The following is a 24,161-nucleotide window of genomic DNA, read 5'->3' as shown; positions in this document are numbered from 1 at the left end:
TCCATCATCTCTCAAGGGAAAAATCAACTTTTTCATCAGCTAAATAATATCTAAAAATATTGGCTGACAGACGGGCGGATGACAGATGCAATTACGATAGGATAAATTAATACATGTTGTATATGTATTAACCATCATTAACCCTAATTCTAACCCATGTTTTGTGAGTCACATGCCGCAGGTTGCTGACCTCTGACCTTACCTATGCATGTCAGCCAACTGATCTGAATCCAGGACCTTCTTGCTATGAGCTGCCAGTGGTAACCACTGCATCATTCTAATTATCATAGTCTAAAATTTCAAATACAATTTATTCTTCGATTCAGTTCAGGTCAGTTCAGTTTAATTTTATTTATATAACACAAACCACAACAGCAGTTGTTTCAAAGCACTTTATATTGTAAGATCAAGAGCCTAATAGGAGAATTGTACAGAGAAAACAGAGAAACCTCCAACAATCAGATGACCCCCCCATGATCAAGCACTTTGGTGACTGTGGGAAGAAAAAAATCCCTCTTAACAGAAAGAAATCTTCAGCAGAACCAGGCTCAGGGAGGTACAGTCATCTGCTGCGACTGTTTGGATGTGAGGGGAGAAAAACAATACAAAGACAAGCTGTGGAAGAGAGCCAGAGATGAATAATAGCCAAATTAAAAGCAGAGTGGTGTATAAACACATAGTGAGCGAAAAAAGGTGCGTGAAATAGAGCGTCCAACAGCCTTGACTTATTGGAGCGTAATTAAGGGAGGATTCAAGGTCACACTCAACGGTTATATAGAAAGTTGTATATGAGCAAACAACAAAGACTTTTGGAACAATATTCAGCACCACGTTTGGTGAAATCCAAACACAGCATCAGCGCAAACATCTCATACCAGCTGTCTAGCACGGTCGTGGACCGATGATGTCTTGGACTTATTTTGGAGCCACAGGACCCGAACACATCACAGTGAGGCATGAAGTCCTCTGTGTACCAAATTATTCTAGAGTCAAGTGTGAGTCCATCTAAGCAGGACTGAATAGAGTCCTAAAGACTCTTTCTATTTCATATCACTTCTTGTTTTGTTGCCCCCACGTGGTCAAAAATGTAATAATGCAGCTCTATTTTTTCTGCCTCCTCTTAACCATTCAAGCTCTTCATGAAAAAGAAATAAACAAAAAAAAAATCAACTTAATTTTTTTTCAGTTCTAATATGAATTATACACAAGACAGTCACGTGCCTGTGTCAGCTCCTCTGTATGTTCAGTATAAAACTGTTAACTTTCTGTTTTTCTCTTTAGAGCTCCAAGCATCCCTTTCAGCATCATCCAGATGCCAGCCCCAGCTGGGTGTCAGATGTTGTAATTTTTCAATTCTGTAATCAAATCAGTCTCCCACTATTCAGGGTCTCCTATTTCCCCAAAAGAAAATGTCTTATCAGCGTTAATGAACAGTGGGAATGAACTTCTCTCTGTCTCTCTCTGCTCAGCTGTCTTTGAAGTGAAACTATTCGGTCTGGCAGTGAAGCAAAATAAAATAAAAAGAAACAAACCCTGATGTTTCCACAAGAGCCGATTCAACGTGATTCTGCTGCTTGAAGGAGTGAAGATGAGTGTTTCAGATGTTCATTACTCCATGAAGCTGCAGAGATGATAATTATTTTGAGCACTTTTATCTCTCTCCATCAGAGCACTGTCAGCTCGATAACTATTCATTATCTGTCGCAAATCGATTAGACACGAGGCAAACAAAAGAGGAATGGTTACATTTAGCCCGGGGTTGTGCTAAATCATTCCACCCATAGCAAATGAAGAAAACTTTTATTAATATCAGTACATTTATGCAGCTATAAAAATGTTGATGATACACTGAATGCTCGTATCTCTGAATTAATATCTTCTGACCTTCATCTTCACCAAGATGTGTAAAGAACAGATGGACGGTTGTAGCTATGGCAATAGGACATTTTTTAAATGAAAGCAGCTACTTGAAGTCAAGTAAATCCAGTCATTATGTAGTAATACTATTTAGTAATGAGCTGAAGGCCATCTTGTCTATTAAATGTACCGAGAGAGTAAATGTGCTCTCAACAGAAAGGAGATTTCTGAGATTTCTGCACAGACTTGAAGTCACACGAACAAACAGGAAATTCAGCAGCATGTCGTTCGCAATTGCAGTCTCGCAATATTCTGCACGTACAAACATCTGCTCTCACAGAGTCCACAGGGAGACAGTCATTGAACAAAAGTGCTCCTGGATTTATCCCAGCGAACACTGCCATGAGCCAAAGCTGAACATTTGGCAAAGAAAAATGACGTTGTTATCAGAGTAAGAAGAAACTATGGATTTCTGTCCAAACTCATTCAGGCAGAGAAGTGTGAGGCGGGGGGAGAATTAAGGTTTGGAGCTGTTTTGAAACTGAGCAACCAATGACCAAAATAAAGCGGTAAATCCTGAAGGAACATCGGAAGATAAGAAAAATAAAGCAAGTTGTGAGGAGGGACGTGCCATGGCCTCTGCTCTAGGACCCCAAAATCCACTCATTCAATTGAAGAACAATTTTATTTATATAGCGCCAAATCCTAACAACAGTTGCCTCAAGTCCCTTTATATTGTAAGGTAATGACCCTACAATAATAAAGAGAAAGCCCCATAAATCAGATGACCCTCTTTGAGCGAGCACGTGGCAAAAGTGGGAAGGAAAGGCTCTCATCCAGTGACCTGTCCTGCATTTATGTGCCTCTTGGACGGATCTATTTCCTGAGGCTTGAAGTTGTTCCTGTGACTGTGTCTTGTTTGTGTGCTTTTAATATAAAACAGCATGGATGTGACTAAGATGATGTATTTTATTTTATCGCTCACTGTTTTTGCAATATTTGACTTCATATTACTTCCTCTGACCTGTTAGAAGGATTACAGGTGACACAGAAAGTACCAAAAACTGTAGTTCCTCTTGCAGCCACTGGAGGCTGGCTCCAGAAGTTAGTCAATCCCTATAAGACGTCTATCTTTACAGAAATGAAACTCATGTTTTACAACCTATCTGTGGATATTTTCTCACTTCAAAACAACATTAGAGGGGTGATTTCAAAATAAATATTATTCATCCATCTGGATATAGCTCTGTAAAAAAAGTGTCCCAGTAGAGTAGAAAAGGGCTGTATAAGAAGCACTCCATTTACTGTTCGGCATGTTTTAAATTGAATTTTGTCCCCAAACAACATGGATTCATGGCACATAAAAGTCTCTCTGTGTTGCCAACAATAAATGAAATTTGTATTTAAGTTTTGTTCCCTATTATTTTTATTACTCGGTTAATCAGCACCTGTATAGCAAGTAGGTGCATCTGATATTCCTGTGTTGCTGTTGTTCCTGCGCCATCATAAAGATAATAACATTGCAACTGACCAGTCTTTGTTTATGTAAAAATGTCTTCTGGAACATATGGTAAGGATGTGTTTTTGTTATTAATTTATTATTAATTTACACAGGTTTTACACAAGATTTGCTGTTAACCAAATTTAGGTGACTCTTGTATTTTTATATTATTGTAGGATATTTACCTCATAATGTAAAGTGCCTTTAGGTGGCTGTTGTTGTGTTGTGATTTGGGGATATATAAATAAAACTGTAGTAATAGTTTTTAATAGCATTAGCTAAATTAGCTAAATTCTTGCCTAATGCTAGTTGAATGTCAGATGCTTTGATTGGGCACTTGGTATGTTGATCCTGGACCAGCAGTGGTTTGACATTGTTAGGAACAACACCTACACCAGCTGACATCAGTTCTGCTGGACCCAGGCCCTGGGACTACCAGAACAAGAGCTTCATCTGGTTTTGCTTCACAGCTTTCCAGCCTACCAGCCAATGGAGGTCCTGTTGCCTGGTGTTCCAGCAACCTCCATACCTGGTCCAGCCTCACCACTGGCAGAGCTGTGGACTGAAGATGAGGAGTCAGGCACTTCAGGAACCCCTACACCCTCTTCTAAGAGGGCAGATTTTCTCTTCATAGAAAATCCTCCAGTGAATCCTTGTCAATGATGTCATTGTTATGTGACATTAGTGTAACAGTATATAAAAGTCATAAGAACAATAGGTCTACTTTAAACACAAAGTAAAGAGGCAGCACGGCAGCAAAGGACTATTTGTTTAAAGTAAACTTTAGATGTAGACATGAAAGTTGGTGCAAAGAATCAGGGGACTGTCCGCAGCCAGTGTGCCAAATTTCACAACATTTTACTATCTGGTCCTAGGGGCTGCAGTAAGCCCAAACAGCAGAAGGAGGAGGAAGAAGATGAATAAAGATGATAAAGGGTAGAAGCTCTCTGGGTACCGACTCAACTACGCTGCTTGGCCTCCAATTCCCACAGCCCCCGCTGCTGTGTCATGACCTAAAATGAGCCCTGAATGCAAAACGTCCCTGAAGTGTCAGTGAACAGAAAACTGTCCTTTCATGCTTGGACCTGATATTTAAAGCTTCACCTTTTATTTTTAAAGCTAAGGCTCTCTGTGCTCATACAGTTTCCTCAGTAAAGTGTTTCCAGCAGGAATGCAGGTAATTTTCATAAGGTCACAAACTCACAAATGTAGGTGGTGTTAATCCAATCAGCCAGCTCGTGTTAAATACAAAAACATTTGAAAAGGTTCTAATCAGGTTCACAAATGTTTTTTTTGGCTGCTGAGGCTGAGCTGCTTTTTCCTGAATTGAAAATGGCAAAATTAACATTTGCGTCATCATTTTGGATCCAACTGAGGAGTTTCCTTGGGTAAGAAAACTGATGATGACGGTGATGGTGCTGAATGAGCCATTTGAGCATTTAGAGTGATGCTTTCCCGTATCCTACACTCAGAAAAATTATGGTTCTTAAATGGTTCTTCAGATGTCTTCATGGTTCTTTAAAGAACCATCATACGTCAAAGAACCTTTTTATTTTGTGAATGGTTCTTCAGCTATTACAAATGGTTCTTTAAAGAACAAAAGGTTCTTCATCCTTAGCAATCTAAGATTGATGGTGTAAATGGCATAAATATTTATTCACTATAACGAGGCTGTGAATTATACTGTGTGTTTTCTTTGTGTGCAAGTGTGTGCGAAGGGGGAGGGCGGGATACCTGGCAATTACCCTTTAAGAGAAGATGGTAGGAAACTGAATATTCAAATAAAAGTTAGAAATATTTGCTTAAAAATATACTGGTGGCAGGGGTGGGGGGGGAAAGCCTAAAGACCCTAACCCCCCCCCCCCCCCCCCCCCCACACACACACACACACACACCCCTAACCCCGCAAACCCATTATGAATATGGTGAGTTAACAAATAGTAGACACAATACACACATTCAAATACTGTACTTTAGTTTTAAATTTTAATAAAGCATTACTATTTTCTACTCCAAGGCATTACTTTTGAGATTATTATAGATTTTTGAAAATATCGCATAATGATAATACTAGTTATTGTAAACTTTACAAACCACCCAGCAGTATGTAAAGTCAAATTATAAAATACAAGTAAATAACAATTGCAGAACAGAATGTCAGTGTAATGAACACACACTTCGTTTTGACAAAGCACACTGCTTAGGTAAATGATCTGAGTAGTTGTTCATCACTGAGCAATTTGTTAATATGTGTTTCGAGCCAAATAAATGACAGGGGGAGAGAGAGAGGACACGTCAAATGCACCTTTCAATTGTTTGCCAACTGCCAATATAACTGTAAGAAAGAAAGAAAGAAAGAAAGAAAGAGGACACGTCATACTAAAACCTCCCGGGAGCGGACGGAGGGGGTCAGTCGTTGGGATGCGCATGCGCAGACAGAGTGCGCGAGCGGCGGGCCTTGACCTTTCGGGGAAAAAAACTCTTTCTCACGGACGGTGACAGCGAGGCGGATAACAGTCTTCAGTACCTGCTGGACTTTGAAGCTCTGGACTCTGGGACTGTTGGAAAAGGTAAAACATTTTCATTAAAACCTTATTACTGTTTTGTTTTTGTTACTCATCATTGTAGCTTGCTGTTAATGTTGTGCTAACAGTAGCGATTAGCTAGATACGTTAGCCGTTGACGTCAGCGCAATTTAGTATCCGGTATACAGAAACTGTTTTCCTAACAAAACCACTGTTATAATTAAGTGAAGGTGCTCCCAGCTAATTTGAACCTTTGGCTTCTAAAATATGTGGTTCAATTGCGTGCTGCGTACATAACCTAATGTCAGCGAGACCGAAATTAAAATTTAATATATTGTTAAAGTCACTAAAATGGCGCCTGAAGCCTGTTGTGATGTGAGCTCTGTGTCTGCTCTAGAAACTCTGAAATTCTGTAGATCTGCAGGTAAATGAACATCAAATCTCTAAGACAGACTGAAATCTGTATATTTATCACCCTTATGATAAAACCCATGTCAGCCATTGGTTTATGGACTTTGTATTTTGAAGCCTCAACATTTGCATTATTGCCGTTGCTATGTTGGGACCATATTAGGATGAGGGATCAGAATCTGGAGTCATGCACACTATTGTTTCATTTAGTGTGTATCCATAAGATTCGTGCAGCAGATCCAAGTTGTGCCTTGAAAACAGGAAAGTCGTCTGCGTAGAGGAGAACTTTAATAGCAGGCTTGTACAAAGTGAGGCTTTGTGCACTCGTTTTACTTCTGTCACCCTGTTTTGATGCAGAATTCACTTGAAATCAGGCAAGAACTGGACTTATTTTTTATAATGTGTTCTTGTGAATTGATTGTGTATCGCATATGTTTGATTTGACTTTCTGCAAGACAGCAGTCGTCCGCTGGCCAAAAAAGTTTTCCAAATACCTCCACGTGATCTAGCCTGGATTTAGAAAAGGATAGCAAAAAAAATCTGCACCTCCTGCTTCAGATGCAATTTGTGTTTCTGTGTTCAGAGGCAGCGGCGAGAGGGGAGACCTCGGCTCATCCAGCTGGAGAGCCTGACCAGGAGGAGTCGAACATTAACTCAGCTCTTCCAGGGCACCCTGCAGACTCGGCTGCTGGCATCGACGAGGGATGACGTGAACGCCAAACTGGAGTCCATCACAGGTCAACTGCAGGTATGCGAGTCAGACCTTCTGAGGAGGGTTTCACTTCTCTCTCTTCTTTATAATTGACTCTTTTCTCTCTCTTTCAGCTCCTTGTCTCAGAGTGGGAGGGATTTGAAGCACAAAGGGAGGAACTTGTCGTTTGGTTGGCTGATATGGATGTCCGCTTGAGTGAGGTTGACCAGCTAACAGGAAACACCAGTGAAAAACTGAAACAACTGCAGGTGTGGGCTTGTTTTGATATGACATATATTTGATATGAAACATACGTCAGAGACATTATCCTAAACTGGACTAACAAAGGACCATGAGTACAACATGAAACGTACATTACATAGCGTAAGTTCATTGATCATTTTAATCATAAACTTGTTGTTGAAATATTTTTACTGAACATGCAAACATCTGCTGATGAAAATGTGTTGATTTATTGGTCTGTTATGAAGCTATTGCTATTTCTAATGTGTTTTATCACTTTCTGATGTTTTACTAATTAAACAATACATGTATTAATTGTTGTGTTATCTGTAGATATAGTATTTATATATATTTATTTATAGTATAGCAAATATATTTAATTATTACTGTTTAAAACACTAATATGTGACATGTATTAGTAGTGATGTTGTGCTGAAGGTTAAAATGCCTTTTTGTCTTTTGGTAACTACAAAATGACAATAAAACATTAATATATGTCTATGCTGTGCTCGTATTTATTTTACCCTACTCAAATTCAATTTATGATGCATTTTATTTTGAAAGATTTAAAATGTTTTTTTTTAAAGAACCATTTGAAGGACCTTTTTAAAAATGGTTCTTCAAAGAACCATTGTTTGAAAGGTTCTTTGTGGCACCAAAAAAGGTTCTTCTATGGCATCAGTCTAAAGAACCACTTTTGGTTCCAGTTGGCACCTTTATTTTTCTGAGTGTAGGGCTAAGCAGTCAGCTAGCCAAAGTGTGTGTATGTGTATTTTTGAACTGTCAGCATTATCTTATGTGCTATTACCTTTTTATCTCTGATGTGTATCTCATAAAATCTGTAGGATAGACACATAATCCCCAGTGAAATTTGAAAACTAAAACCACTTGCTCTGTGTGTGAGCGTTATTTTGAAAAAGAACAACCCCTAAGCAATGTGTAGGAGAGCTATACCTAAAAACATAATGTCTATTGTTTCTCCAGCCTGTGCGCTCCAGCAGCCAAATCATGCAAAGTTCTACTGAGGGTAGTGGGTAAGCCAGAAGAGTGGAAAAACAGTAGCATAATAAGATTGGCTTAGAGCAAATTCATGCTGGAACAATGCTGCAATAATGGAAAACCGAGACATATCAAGATGAGGATAACACAGACCAAATTTAGCCCCTATTAGCTAATAGATTAATGTGGCTGTCTATTATACTGTATAGATCTCTGCTAATGCTAATACAAATGTCATATCTCCTAAACCAAACAGACTGAGCTGAGCCCTGAATGTAAAAAGATAAATCCCCTCCCTAATGCATTTACCAGGCCAAGGAGCCACTCAGTCATGTTTGTGCTGATCTGGCCACCAGAGGGCAATGTGTAAGTGCAGCTACTCCAGCACATGATTGCATGAGACTTCTAATCTATTCTGTGTTCTCACAGTCTGCCATTTTGCCACCGTGGTTTCCCCATCTTAACACTGCCGGGAATTTTATATCAACAGTGCATCAGGTCAGAGGCTGAGCATGTGTTTCCCTTTTTCCTCTCTCATCAGGAGCCCTTTTGACGAGCTACTTTCAGAAATAACTCTCCACAGTTGGGGCTGACTAATGATGTTTTTAGGGAGAGAAGGCCCTCCCACTGCAGAGAACTGCACATGTAACTGAAGAGAGCTGATTGACAGATTGAGATCATGGAAATTACAGACAAAAGGTATTTATGGAAATGTATTCAGAGTTCAAATATTACTCAGTCTTGAGTCCATGAGTTATTATCAAAGACAGAAAAACGTCAGCGTGAAAAAAAGTCATCATATTTGCATGAGCACTGTGAAAGCAAACACATATTAGAATATGAGGATCACTTCAGACATCCTTGAGGTGACGATGTTTGCTGCAGTGGCTTCTTTCCGATCACTAATTCATTTTGCAATTCGTCTCAACATGCCGCACCTGTCTCTGTGCCATATTGGCCGCTGTTCTTGGTTGTTTTTGACAGGCCTACATTGTTACATTGAAAAAAAAAAAAGCAAATCAACCGTCCTCTCACTTGATTTCACAACTAACCCGCTTGAACAGGAGCATGTCCGAGATTGGTCTGTGAAGTGCACGCCAGCAGTGCGCAAACAATTACACAGAACAACGGTGGCACAAAACCTGCCTGTTTTGTGGCACCCGATAAGAGAGCCCTGAATAAATGTGCCTGCATGCATGAAAGACTTGTGAGGGAGAGGTGTTTGCAGGATAAATATTGCGGTTGGCCTTCGTGCATGTGTACAGAACAATTACATGCTTCATTGTTGTGACAAAAATGGGCCGAAACAGTTGCTATTTGCTACTAATTTAGCTTGAGAAGTCCCCAACAGCGGGGGGCAGAAATCTCATTGGATACTGTATGCCAGCAAGTACGCTTTTCCTGGAGGCTGCTGGCTTTTAGTTGCATAGTAACGCTATAGGATGACACATCAAAATACTCTGACACACTGGAAACTGGCTTTGGTCTAATTGCTGCACTTTTGGGTGATTTACTTGCCTTCAGCCCCTTCAAAAACTACAGCAGAACAATTAGAAAGACAAGGAACTGTGATGACTCATAAGTTATCTCTGCTGTAGCTGATGATGATAATGTTGGCTGTCTATAAATCAAACGGTCATTTAATCTCTCCTAACTTTTTGTTTTTCTAAGAAATGAATCTTCATGCTTTTATTTTTATTAGAAATAATAAAAGAGTCATTATGGCAGGGACACAATTAAACAGACTTTTCCTAATCATGGATGTGAGCCCAGAGCAATCAGCAGGTGCACTCAGAGAAAACACAATATTCACACTCGATGTTAATCAGGTGGGTCAATCATCAGCCCGACTCCAGTGTAAAATCAGCAGATGAACTGTGATCAAGTGTGAAATATGAGTAAGAGCATGACAAATACTGGATTTTTGAGGGTGATACCAACATTGATTTTTTTTCAACAGTAAAAAACACCCATAACATTGAATGGAAAAAAATATTTTAAATTGATGTTGTTTAAGTTATTTACTCGAGGCTTGTGCTTTATATGCACTTGGTTGTTACAAATTATTATCATTTCATTCATTTTTATGAAGGCCATAACCAGGGCTTAGAAATTAGTGAGGAATTTTAATGAAGCGTGACTGAAATATTCAATTCAGTTTTATTCATATAGCATCAAATCACAACAACAGCTGTGTTTTATATTGTAAGGTAAAGACTTTTTATCTCAATACTTTAAACATTTACATCATGACTCAACCAGTCTGGAATTTTCAAGTTCAATACATTATAATTAATGAAGGAAACTGATAACAGATTTATTTACAGTTAAAAATACGAGGCACTCTGAGAGAGCAAAGCTCTGCCAAAGAGGCTCACGCTCTGGACAGTGTTTCCTTTTAAGGGAATAGTATTTTGTATTTACTGATTTTGTTCTCTTTGTTTGCAGTGTAGTAAAAACAGCACATTTTGACAGATTATAATGGGATATTTATAATCCACAGTTTTAATGATAAAAGGGGGTTTATGAAAATTCAACCTTATTTGACCCTGAAAAGAAAAGTTGTGAGGTGTGCTATTCAGAATATCTGTATATGGAATGCTTAACCTCTCCCATTGAATTCTAGCACAGTAAATGCAAGGAGAAAGACACAGCGTAAGATTTAGATCAGCACATTTCCAAGTTAGATAATTTTATTGGAAACTGTAACAAACAAACAAATAAAATCTACATAATGATCAACAAGAAAACTTCACAAACTAGAAAAAACACACAAATTCAGATTAAGGTAAAAACTGTAGATTGCTTTCACTATACAATGCTTAAATATTCACAAATGTGAATGTACTGCATGGCAGTACAGTTAATTTACATCTGCCAGCTGTGCTGTTGGCCAGAAGGGTCCAGGTAGAAACTGTGCTACTGCTGAGTGATAGATATAATGAAACAGAACATGCAGGAGGTTAGTGCGACAGGAGAGGATGCAAATGATCCACTGTGAAGAAGAATGCCCAAGGAAAATAATAAAAAGCTACAGTATGCTCTATGGAAGTTATGGATAAAAGGGGAAAATCTACACAATTTTTAAAGCTTCAATCAACAACTTCATACACACTTCATGAAAATGAATTTAAAATAGATCACATAATGTGTCATTGTTTATTATTGTCCCTATCATTTATTTTAGTTATTTAGGAATTGGGAACTGTTAAACAGCTTTAGATGGCTTTTTAAAATTGGGACAGCTGATCATTAATTACTTAACTGATTAATTAATTACATTAATTATTACATCTTACTTCTTTTCTCATGCAAGATCTTGATCTTGATCTTAATCAGGCCCCATCTCATCTTCCTTATAGACCTCATAGGACTATATCACTTAAACTTTTCTTTTGGTAAACCTTATAGTTATGGCTCAAGTAGGTGACTCTAAACCATTGCTTAGCTATGCTGCAATACGTCTGCCACTGTTTCTTATTCATTCACCTCTTTTGACTCTCTGTGCTTATACACTGCATTTAATCTTTAGTTGCAGTTATTAAGGTCTGGTTATTCTCAACAGCATGTCTTTTTTTACTTCCCACCTCTGGACAAGACAAAGTACAAATACTTTGTTACTGTACTTAAGTACTGTCTTCCTTCTCTTACCCCAACCGGTTACGTCGGATGGCCGCCTGTCCCTGAGCCTGGTTCGGAGGTTTCTTCCTGTTAGAAGTTTTCCCTTCTCACTGTCGCCAAAGTGCTTGTTCATAGGGGGTCATATGATTGTTTGGTTTTTCTCTGTATGTATGATTGTAGGTTCTACCTTACAATATACTGTTGTTGTAATTTGGTGCTGTATAAATAAAATTGAATTGACTTGAAGTAGAATTTTCTGGTATCTCTACTTTACTTTTAGTAGTTCTTTTAATGAAAACATTTTCCTTTTACTCCCTGCATTTTTAAAACAAATATCTGTACTTTCCACTTTCTACATTTCCAAACCAGCCTTTGGTTTAACATTTGAGGGGAGTTATTATTTCATGTCACTGAGAGCCTAGAGGAGCGCATAAAGAGAGTGACTTTTTTAAAGTGGCAGGTAATTTCAAATGCATCATTTCTATCAGCTCAACAAACATCAGCAAACACACAAACTATTTGTGTGCAGTCACACAAACACAGTGCTAGCTAAAGGTCCAGCTGCTGTATTTCGCAGGGAGAGAAAAGAAAGTGAGAAAGAAAGTTCACTCAGAGATGGAGAAAGATAAGAAAGAGAGCACAGGAGAGGAAGAAAAGATGTAAAGGTAAGGACTGCTCAGTGGGATTTCATAAACTGGAAATTTAAAGCTCACATGTAAGTCCTCATGTTTTTAAATGTGTCCAACTGTATAGGGTATAATATAAAGACAGCATAAACATTATACTGTCAGTGTAGAAGATGGAAATCAGCCAGGATAACTCATGAAACATCTGCGTACATCTTGTTGAATTCACTTGATTAAATCCACAAAGAGCCGTGAACCTCAGAGGAGCAGCATCAGCCGATCACAGCCTGTACATTAAGAAAATCCACTTTTCATTTGCTGTTTAAATGGCAAAGTCACCATTTACAATGTGATCAACAGAGAATAGAGATATTTTGTTTTCGTTCTTTTTCATTGCTCATGTCCTACTTAACTGACTCAGACTGAGTACATTTATTAGAATTAATATTTACATTTAAACAAAGTTTGTATTCCTATCCACTAATATAATTTATTATTCCACTAATATAGCACCAGGTTCAATTAGTTTAACATAAAAATACGTGGTAGAACTGTTCTTCTAGCAGTTACTTTATCACTGTAAGCACATTACAGAGCGTGTACTTTTTTACATTTACTTGACTAAAGAAGTTAAATCAGTACTTTAACTTTTACTGGAGTATTTTTAACAGTTTTATCTGTACTTCTACTTAAGTACAGACATGCTGTACTTTGACCAACTCCACCTCTATCTCTATATTTGATCATTAGTCTGCAGAGGAACTAGATTTTTTGTACAATGCTAAATTTAGATCTGCTGTGTTTAGAGTGCAATATATAATTTTCTATTCATATTATGTTCCATACTTGATGTTTTTGGAGACTTTTATGTTGTTAGGCAGGATAATGGCATCACATTGAAATTTAGGTGTTAAAAATACACATTGATTGATATTCATGTAAAGGAAAAATAAAAACATTTTAATGAGAGGCCACTAAATAAGGTTTTTTTTAGTAACTCTCAGCATTTCATTGGACATGAAATAGTTGGTAGACATGTTATTAAGTTTATGAGAAAACCTTTTGTGAAACTTCCCGATTAAGGCTAAAGGAAATACTTTTATTCAAATACAATTTCTTGTCATAATAGCTGCAAAAATAAATTAATAAGATCTATTTATGGTTTATTGTTTGAAGCCGGCCATCTACTAAGCCATGCCGACACCGGCCACCACCCAACCCACCTGAGGCTTTCCACCTCAGTCGTCTCCCTCTTCTGTGTCCTGAAGGTTCCCACCTTCTCCGCCGTCGTCAGTCTCTGGAACTGAAGCCTCATGAACTGATTTGTTTCAGCTGATGGCCACGTGGTCGGCCACTGAGTTCTCCTTCCTGGAGCTCCAGCACCCACCCAGGTTGGGTGGAAATGTTCTCATTTTAAGAGCTTGATTGTGAAAGATTAAACTGCTGATGTCCATAGAGGTTTAAAGATAAGCTATAAATAAATAATAATTATGCATACTTTATTGAATTCCTCTCTGCACTTAACGGATTCACTCAGTGAAGCAGTCTATCTATCTAATCTAGCACTCAGGGAGCAGTGTGCAGGGACGGTACCTTTCTCAGGGCTATCTCATCTGTTCAGTGGATTTGAACCCCTGACCTTCAAATCATGGGGCCACCACTCTACCTGAGCTATCCCTGCCCAAACTTCAAACTTACATTTTTAAAAATCTAAAAAGCTATTTTTGTCATGCATTCTTTTATGAGTTGTTATGTTCAATCAGTATATCTCTAGTCCTAAATTGACCTTTGAGGATTTGAGCATTTGGCAAAAATTATGCAGAGTTCCTCTTAATTGTAAAACACAAATCTGAGGATGTTGGAAGACATTTGAGGTTCTGATCAGCTTTGTGGCATGTAGATGGTCCTTTTATTAATATTCCTAAGTCCTGAAGAATACCCATAAACACTGAGGTCCTGCTATGTGCCAACGTGTATCTGGACCCTTAAAAACAAAGATGTAAAGCAATGTTAATAATTGTTGGGATTTTTTTTTAATTTCCAGGTTTCAGTTACTGTTGTTGATATGTTAAGAGTAAGAATAAGTTCAGATTCTCTTAAAAATAATAACACTAATATGTTAACAATTGTTGGACTTGTGGATGTATTTTGAGAACCCTACGAGACTCTTAGAAACATCTGAAGGAAAAATATTCTTTAATCATAGATGCAGACTAATCAAAAATGTTGATTAGTGATTTTATTTGATTTTGGAGAGTTAGAACAAACAGGTGTGATTCTCAAAGTCAGTCAGTTTCTTGGGTTCTGAGGCAACAACAGCACAGAGCTCTGAATTTTTGGAAGAAGCCGTTTCTTTTCTTCTTTTTCTCCTTTATTTGAATGTTGTCAGACTTCTCTGAATTATTAGTAATAGAGACAACTGGCTCAGACATGGATAGACTTACAGAAGGGAGTTCCTCACTAGGAAGATCATCAGACTTTGCCAGAATTTTGGAAGCAGGTTCTTCAGTAAGAAGAACATCAGCCATTTGTGAACTTTCAAACGGAGGTTCTTTAGTAGGAAGAACATGTGACTTCGGCAGACCTTCAGAATGAGGTCCTTTAGTTGGAAGAACAGCAGGTACTACTGGACTTTCACAAGTGGGCTGGAAGATCTGGCATATGCTCTTCTTTGCTACATCAGCAATTGTTCTGAGCAGCTCTGGTGCAAAGTTTGCAATTTTGTTCAGCAGAATCTTTTCTGAATATTTCTCTCTGACTTCAGACAGGATACTGTGCACCATGCCATCTCTGATGGACCTTGAGAAGATGTCCTGGTTTTCCATTGTTGGGAGAGATTTGGACACTCGATCCAAAGTGGCCTTTGTCACACTGGTGGAGAGAATGCTCAATCTCTGGGAGGCCATGTTCAGTAGGGAGTGAGGAGGAAGCTCCCAGAAGCCATGCAGGACACGGGGAACCACCTCTATCACCACATCTGGAGCAGTGAGCAGTTTGGAGGTTTGTGCGTCCTGCTGCCTCTCTTTAAGGAGGTCAATGTACTTCCTGACATTGCTGAGGAGCTTAGGTGTTCTGCAGAATAAAGTTATAAGAATGATCTTTTACACCTATTTAAAGAATCACAGAAATATTGAAACACTGTAGCTGGACTGTTAATGATTGTATGTCAGAGGTGACTCACTGAAATTCAGGAGGTATGGCCTCTGGAAATCCCAGCAGCATCCAGGCTTGAAACTTGATGTCCCTCATTTTATTTATTATGTTCACTGCCCACACCTGAAACAGAAAGCATGTTTACATTGCAGTTTTGTTGAGAGGTTATGTGATCATCATGAAAAAAAAAGATCTCCAAGTGACTAAAAGTTTTCTAGTCTTACCAGTTTCAGAAGAGATTTGGCTTCTGTTTCTTCCAAACCCTCCAATTCAAACTCCCAAAGTCTTCAAAAGAAAACAAAAGAGAGGTTTTCTCTCAGCATTTACACTTCAGCACAAACAGTTTCAGGTGTGAGGTGGATGGTCTGTAGGTGTCACAGTAACTCACTGCACTCTGACTGTCTCTTTGCTCCTCTCCACCAAAAGATCTCCCATATCTTCTGCAGTGAGGCTCGATGGTATTTGGTTTTCCTTCTGAAGTCTGAGGAACTCCATCATCATTGAAATCTAAAAATAAAAGGAGACATTTAATCAGCATCACTCTCAAGTCCTCAGAAATCACCTGATATTTTATCTCAGTTTTGGTTTGGATGGATCTGGGTCTTACCTGAGCCCTGTAACCAGGAGGATACTAGCAGATCTCCACAGTATTATATATGGGTATGTTGAACAACACCTGTCAAAAAAAATAAGAGATTACTCATTGTTACTTAAATTGATTCTCAGGTTGTCAGCTTTTAAAACGGCATCAAATTCTTCAAACTGTTGAAATGCAGTAAAAACAAAGTGTCACATATCCTGATGGGTTTGTAGTAGTGCTGTCAGTGTTAATCTTGTTAAAATGACGTTAACGCCATAACCGCATTAACGCGCAAAATCTCCGTCAGCAAGTTAACGTGTGCACGTTGTTAATGCATTAATAAGCCAACCACGTTAATATGGTATCTAACCAACCTGGTTAGATACCATATTTCTAAGATTTTCAGGGCCGAGTACAATAACCTCAGTTTTATCTGAATTTAGAAGCAGAAAATCAGAGGCCATCCAGGTCTTTATGTCTTTAAGACATTCCTGCAGTTTAACTGATTGGTGTGTGTTATCTGTGAATTCACTTGACTGCAATCTAATGACATCTAATGGTGAGATTTTATACACCGTAACTTTAATGATACTTGAAAATAGGCTTCAGCCTCAGCCTGTTCAGTCAGCACACAGTCTGTGTAATATGTCTATAAAAATGAATATAAGTTTTCCTCCCTTTTCCAATCAGAACTTCCAAGTAGAGTTTTTGACGTTTGGCACCACTAAGCTGTGGGATGTTTTTTTTCTTCTTCTACAATATATATCTTACACACACATTTCTATAAAAATACTCTAAACCTTCTTCAAAAACTTTAAAGTCTATTTGGGCAATTTGAACACGAAAACCATTAAGTGAAGTATAAAAGTATAGATCCAATGTTCACATGGGGTCAGGAGTAAATTAGACTTAGTCACTGTCTGTGGCAAAAAAAAAAAATCAATATACCACCATAACTAACAAATATTTCCATAATTAAAACACTTCCTGTTGTGTGAAGACTGCTGTAAGACATCTGTAGGCATGTTTGATGTACTCACAGCAGCTACTAGAAATAGTAGGACAGAAATGGCAGTAAGACATTTTAAAAGGGCCTAATGACTAAAATACACGCACTGGCCACTGTATTAGGCACACTTGCTCAATTGCTCATTAACACAGATATCTATCAGCCACTTACATGGCTGGAGAAGAGCATGTAGGCATGCAGACACGGTCATGATGACCCATCAAAGTTCAAACTGAGCATCAGAATGGTGGGAAGAAAAGATAATTTAAGGGACTTTGAACGTGGCGTGGTAGCAGGTGCAAAATGGGCTGATCTGAGTATTTCAGAAACTGCTGATCTACAGGGATTTTCCCACACAACCATCGCTGGAGGTGAAGGAAAGTAGAAGAAGTAGCAAGACTATTCCAAACACTCTGTTCTAAGTATAGTCTTTACTGAACTGAGTGCAGTATAAGAAAATACAGATTTTCAGCCTGGTTACCTCACTTACCTTTTCACATTTTACCTTTTTATGCCTTAACCTGCATAATTTGTGTCTACTACATTAATGTATTTGTGACTTAAATCTTCAGTTTCTTCCTTTCTGTACCGACCTCTTGTGGTAAGATGTAATCATGTCACCACTGTGCTGTCTTACTTGTCGGTTACTGCCTTTATGTGGCACTGGATGTCTATAAGACAGCAACGGTCAGATATTTTTAATTTTTCAGTGCCCTCTCTCTAGAGGTGAGAAGTAACCAAGTACAAATACTTTGTTATTGTACTTAAGTAAACATTTTCAGGTATCTGTACTTTACTTGAGTAGTTTTTTTTTTAAATGAAAACCTCTTCCTTTTACACCCTACATTTTTAAAACAACTATCGGTACTTTCTACATTTTCAAATCAGGCTCGTTACTTTTGATTTAACATTTGAGGGAAGTTATTATTTCATGTCACTGCGAGCCTTGAGGAGCCTAACCTCCATCAGCTCAACAAACATCAGCAAATACACAAACTGTTTGTGTGCAGTCAGAAAAACACAGCGTGTCGCAAAGTAAAGGTCCAGCTGCTGTATTTCACAGAGAGAGAAAAGAAAGTGAGCTAACTTCACTCAGAGATGGAGAAAGATAAGAAGGACAGGAGAGGAAGAAGAAAGGTTAGATTTAAAGGTAAGTGGGATTTCATAACCTGGAAATTTAAAGCTCACATGTAAGTCCTCATGTTTTTAAATGTGACATCATTATTTTGCATTATTATGCTTAGATTCATTCATTGAATTCCACCTTCATACCAACTGTATAGGGCAGTGGTTCTCAAACTTTTCACAATGAGTACCACCTCATAGAATATATGGCTCTTGAAGTACCACCCTTATGACCAACATTAAAGTACAGTAGTATAGGCCTATTTAACACCACATACAGTTTACACGAGACAATTTTATTTCTTATGTGAATGTTATTTATATTAACTCTCATAAACAGGATGTGACAAGTGATAATAATAACAATAACAACTGTATTGCATTAAAACATTCACAGCAGGTGGGATATCCAATCTTTAAGTGACCTGATGAAACCTGTTTCCGGGTCCACGCTACTCTGCATTTATTAAGGCTGTTGTGTTTTTAACATGCTTTAATGCTTTGTATCTTTTATGTAATCTTGTTCAGATTACATAGAAAAAGATCGGTTTTTATCATCACTGTTCATTTTAAAGCTTATTTTTTAAATTTTTACGATGTAACTACAGCCCAGCCCATGCAGCAGTATATTAATGACTAACCTTATATTGCAGTTAATCTCCTGACTTTAGTTTGGTCCGTCCCTTTAGTTTGGTTAACTTTTATCAAGTGGAAAAAGGTTAGCGTTCATCCTCCATTATATTATGCTAACCATAGCTGTATAGCTAGCCACAACGCAGCACATCTTTATATACCAGCTAGCCCAATTTCAGCAACCCTACAAACGCCACTGCTGTTTAGTTTTCCGTCTTCATTTATGTCTGAAGTGATAGCAGGGCTGTGTGTTTTAATTTTTGCTGTGGCGGTTAAGCTGTCGGATTTTTGGCTTCACAACCCTCCTTCCTGGTTTGTGCACGTGGAAGCTCAGTTTGCTCTTTGTGGCGTTTCAGCCGACGACAGGAAATAGCTGTGGCGCTACTCACTCTGACGCAGAGCGGGCCGAGAAACTCCTCTCTCTCTCGGGCCTGGGTGATGGTAAAGATGTCATGGAGAGCACGCTATCCTTGCTAGGAACGAACGACGGCGGATTTCTCTTTACTCACGTCTTCCTCCGGCAGGTGCCGGTGCGAGCTGGCCTCGCCAACTCCCCGCTGCTGGCCGTGAAGGATTACCGCTCACTCGCAGAAGAAGCGGAAAGCATTCTCCTGGCTACCAGAAGCTTCGGCATCCAGGCGATAGTTTCCGATTAACCGACGGCATCTCCCGGAACCCCACCGATTCTTCCAGGGGCCTCCGACTCATCGATGGTGGCAGGGATCGTGGCACGGCGGAAAAGGGCTGTGTTTTTACCAATTGGTATTGGTTTTTACTATCAGCGTGACAGCGGTGTACCGCCTTTGCAGTGTTAAGGAGCAGGGAACTGAGCCCGCCAGCGCTCTGCAGTGGCCGCGACCATTGGCGATGAGGAAATGGTGCTCTTCGTAGAGGACTCAGGCTCGGGGAGACATTTTCTGGGTGACTCCGGCTCCCAGAAGAGCCCCGGGAACTCTCGTGTCGTCTTTGTATACCTCCACAATGGTATATTATTTAATCTTAAAAAAGGAGATTTCCCGCGTATCACCAGAGAGAGCCAAAGTACCGCCAGTGGTACGCACCACAGTTTTTATTTATTATTTATCTATTTTTTTTTTTTTAACACTGAGGTCCTGCTATTTGCCAACGTGTATCTGGACCCTTAAGAACAAAGATGTAAAGCAATGTTAATAATTGTTGGGAACTTTTTTTTTAATTTCCAGGTTTCAGTTACTGTTGTTGATATGTTAAGAGTAAGAATAAGTTCAGATTCTCTTAAAAATAATAACACTAATATGTTAACAATTGTTGGACTTGTGGAGGTATTTTGAGAACCCTAAGAGACTCTTAGAAACATCTGAAGGAAAAATATTCTTTAATCATAGATGCAGACTAATCAGAAATGTTGATTAGTGATTTTATTTGATTTTGGAGAGTTAGAACAAACAGGTGTGATTCTCAAAGTCAGTCAGTTTCTTGGGTTCTGAAGCAACAACAGCACAGAGCTCTGAATTTTTGGAAGAAGCCGTTTCTTTTCTTCTTTTTCTCCTTTATTTGAATGTTGTCAGACTTCTCTGAATTATTAGTAATAGAGACAACTGGCTCAGACATGGATAGACTTACAGAAGGGAGTTCCTCACTAGGAAGATCATCAGACTTTGCCAGAATTTTGGAAGCAGGTTCTTCAGTAAGAAGAACATCAGCCATTTGTGAACTTTCAAACGGAGGTTCTTTAGTAGGAAGAACATGTGACTTCAGCAGATGTTCACGAGCAGGGTCTTCAGTGGAAGAGATATCATCCATTCGTGAAGTTTCAAACGGAGGTTCTTTAGTAGGAAGAACATCTGACTTCGGCAGACCTTCAGAATGAGGTTCTTTAGTTAGAAGAACAGCAGGTACTACTGGACTTTCACAAGGGGGCTGGAAGATCTGGCATATGGCGTTCAGCAATTGTTCTGAGCAGCTCTGGTGCAAAGTTTGCAATTTTGTTCAGCAGAATCTGTTCTGGATATTTCTCTCTGACTTCAGACAGGATACTGTGCACCATGCCATCTCTGATGGACCTTGAGAAGATGTCCTGGTTTTCCATTGTTGGGAGAGATTTGGACACTCGATCCAAAGTGACCTTTGTCACACTGGTGGAGAGAATGCTCAATCTCTGGGAGGCCATGTTCAGTAGGGAGTGAGGAGGAAGCTCCCAGAAGCCATGCAGAACACGGGGAACCACCTCTATCACCACATCTGGAGCAGTGAGCAGTTTGGAGGTTTGTGCGTCCTGCTGCCTCTCTTTAAGGAGGTTAATGTACTTCCTGACATTGCTGAGGAGCTTAGGTGTTCTGCAGAATAGTTATAAGAATGATCTTTTTCAAACCTATTTAAAGAATCACAGAAATATTGAAATACTGTAGCTGGACTGTTAATGATTGTACGGCAGATGTGATCACTGAAATTTAGGAGGTATGGTCTCTGGAAATCCCAGCAGCATCTGGGCTTAAAACTTTGATTTCCCTGGCTTGGTTTTCCTTCTGAAGTCTGAGGAACTCCATCATCATTGAAATCTAAAAATAAAAGGCGATATTTAATCAGCATCACTCTCAGGTCCTCAGAAATCACCTGACATTTTCTCTCAGTTTTGGTTTGGATGGATCTGGGTCTTACCTGAGCCCTGTAACCTGGTAGATACCAACAGATCTCCACAGCCGTGTTATATATGGGTGTGTTGATTTTTTTTTTTTAAAGTGGCAGGTAATTTCAAATGCACCATTTTTAGGAGCTTAACAAACATCAGCAAATACACAAACTGTTTGCGTGCAGTTTGTCTCACAGTTGCTAGCTAAAGGTCCAGCTGCTGTATTTCACAGGGAGAGAAAAGGAAGTGAGCTAACTTCACTCAGAGATGGAGAAAGATAAGAAAGACAGGAGAGAAGAGAGGTTAGATTTAACAGTAAGGACTGCTCAGTGGGATTTCATAACCTGGAAATTTAAAGCTCGCATGCAAGTCCTCGTGTTTTTAAATGTGACATCATTATTTTGCATATCATACAAAACAAACTAAGGCCGACTGTGTTATTTGAAGGTTGCATAAACTGGTTAATTTGCTGTACTGTGATGATATTGTATGGTTATACTGTCAGTGTAGAGGATGGAAATCAGCCAGGATAATTCATGAAACATCTGCTTACATCTTGTAGAATTCTCTTGTGTAAATCTAGAGCAGCAGGTCAGCTGATCACAGCCTGTACATTATCTACTGGAGCTCTCAATAGAAATTATTGTGAGTTATGTTTCTTTTGCCCACACTGAGTTTTCTGCTGAATCTCACTTTAACCCCTGACCGTTCTAATTTTATTGCTAAGAAGCAAAGTCACCTTCTACATGTAGGCAACAGAAACTTAAAAAAACCCTTCTTTTTGTTCAGATTCAAGCTGAGGACAATTGTCAAAAAAGTCAGGAATGCAAACTTTGGTGTATCTACTGATATTATTTTATCATTATTTTAATATAGCACAAGGTTCAGTTAGCTTTGAAGAAAATTTAAAACATCCTCCATAGAGTTTTTTTACTTTCGTACTTTAAGTACTTTTCAGAGCCTGTACTTTTTTACTTTTACTTGAGTAAAGAAGTTAAATCAGTACTTTTACTGGAATATTTTTAACAGTAGTATTTTTACTTCTACTTAGGTACAGAATGTCTGTACTTTTGCCAACTCTGGTCTTGTCTCCTGTTAGAATGTATTTTTATCTTTAAGGCTATATACCTTGTAATTAGCATCAATTAGCAACTCTTACTCTCTTAACTCCATAGGCCTGACCGGAGGATAAGAGGTGGTTACCATGGTAATAGGAGTGTTGCCTGCAAAAGGGTCAAGGGTCAAGGAGATATCCAGAGAGAAGAAATGTGATCTGATAGAGACCTAAGGCCAACCTCAATTGTTTCAACGAATCATGTTAACATTCAAAGTGTTTGCTGCCTGGGTGTGGTCCTCTTTGAGCGGGCAAAGAGACATGGCAGCCATTTTTAACTTGAACCTTGAACTGCTCATTAGATTTAAGAAAATTCACTTTGAGCATATTTGTCTTCTCTCTCAAAAATGAACCCAACACTCCCTCCCCTCAACCCTAACCGGTCACTGCAGATGATTCTCCCTGAGCCTGGTTCTAGCAGAAGTTTCTTCCTGTTGAAGGGGAGTTTGTCCTTCAAGATGTTGCCAAGTGTTTGCTCACATGCGTCCTCTGACTCTTGGGATTTTCTCTGTATTATTGTAGAGTCGTTATCTTACAGTATTCAACAACTCAATGTGACTGTTGTAATTTGGTACTGTATAAATAAAACTGAATTCAATCTAACTGAATCAACAGGTGGAGATTTCTCCAAATATTTGAAAATGTTATGCATCTTGAATAATATATTTTCATCTTTATTTGTGATAAAAGTATTTTACAATTAAAAAGCAACCAGATTTTTTTCTTTTGCGGTGCAATATTGTTTCTATATCCATTTGATTTTATTCAAAAGTGCCACAGTGGCAACTAATCTTTAAATTAGCCGATGCTAATGTTAATTTGAAACAGTTTAATTGTGAATATACAGAATAAGTTCAATAAAAATGTTTATGATGAATTTACAGAGCAGAAATGACAGATAGCACTACAAGAAAGTGAGGAAAGGTGGGAAAAAAGTCAAAATTCCTCCATACACAAACGTGAATGAGACGAAAGCTAAAAAATGAGAATATGATGATATAATCAGCAGCCATGCTGCAGCAGAAAGCTGGTGGTGCAGTTAATTTTTCTCCCAGGGAATTTGAGAGTCCATATCTTGATTCATGACCGGCAGCGGTGCAGTTGAATGTTTTAAGAGGAACCAGGGGTATACAGTCGAGCACAAGGCTTAATAAATAGTGTTCTTAAGAGCCATTCGTAGCTACAGCATACAAAAATGATGATGGATGGGTTTTCTTTGCTGTGCCTCATTCCTTATCCAAATGAAATCCGGGAAGTCCATTCATACCCCTTAAGAGATAATAAATGGAGGAGTTGGCTTGTATAGACCTCATGAGTTGACCTACCTCTTTGCTTACTGTGCTGATATCCATTACTTTCTTCCCCACTGCCGCCTCCTCCGCTCTGTGAATCCACTTTTCAGACTCATCTATTTCCAGGTATCACATTAAAGCTATTCAGTTGAACATCTGTGATAAATCTTTAT

At 38.8% G+C, this 24,161-nt stretch overlaps 1 protein-coding gene and 1 long non-coding RNA gene across 2 annotated transcripts; both read right to left on the bottom strand.

Moving 5' to 3' along the window:
• Positions 1 to 14,718: 14,718 nt before the first annotated feature.
• On the bottom strand, positions 14,719 to 15,545 carry LOC146391656 (uncharacterized; the record flags this gene model as incomplete). The annotated part of the gene is made up of 1 exon (XM_084922884.1): positions 14,719 to 15,545. A coding segment is annotated over one exon (786 nt), but the record flags the coding sequence as incomplete, so codon positions are not given.
• A 110-nt stretch (positions 15,546 to 15,655) lies between these two features.
• Positions 15,656 to 16,119, bottom strand: LOC146391655 (uncharacterized). Its single transcript, XR_014799211.1, has 3 exons — positions 16,016 to 16,119; positions 15,852 to 15,912; positions 15,656 to 15,750 (listed from the first exon to the last, which is right to left on the bottom strand). It is a non-coding gene; the product is annotated as an uncharacterized LOC146391655 (long non-coding RNA).
• Positions 16,120 to 24,161: the final 8,042 nt, after the last annotated feature.

The sequence above is a fragment of the Perissodus microlepis genome, chromosome 3, assembly GCF_051167445.1.
Source record: "Perissodus microlepis isolate ML-2025 ecotype Zambia chromosome 3, ASM5116744v1, whole genome shotgun sequence".
NCBI classification, from domain to species: domain Eukaryota; kingdom Metazoa; phylum Chordata; class Actinopteri; order Cichliformes; family Cichlidae; genus Perissodus; species Perissodus microlepis.
This window is presented reverse-complemented; position numbering and strand designations above follow the sequence as displayed.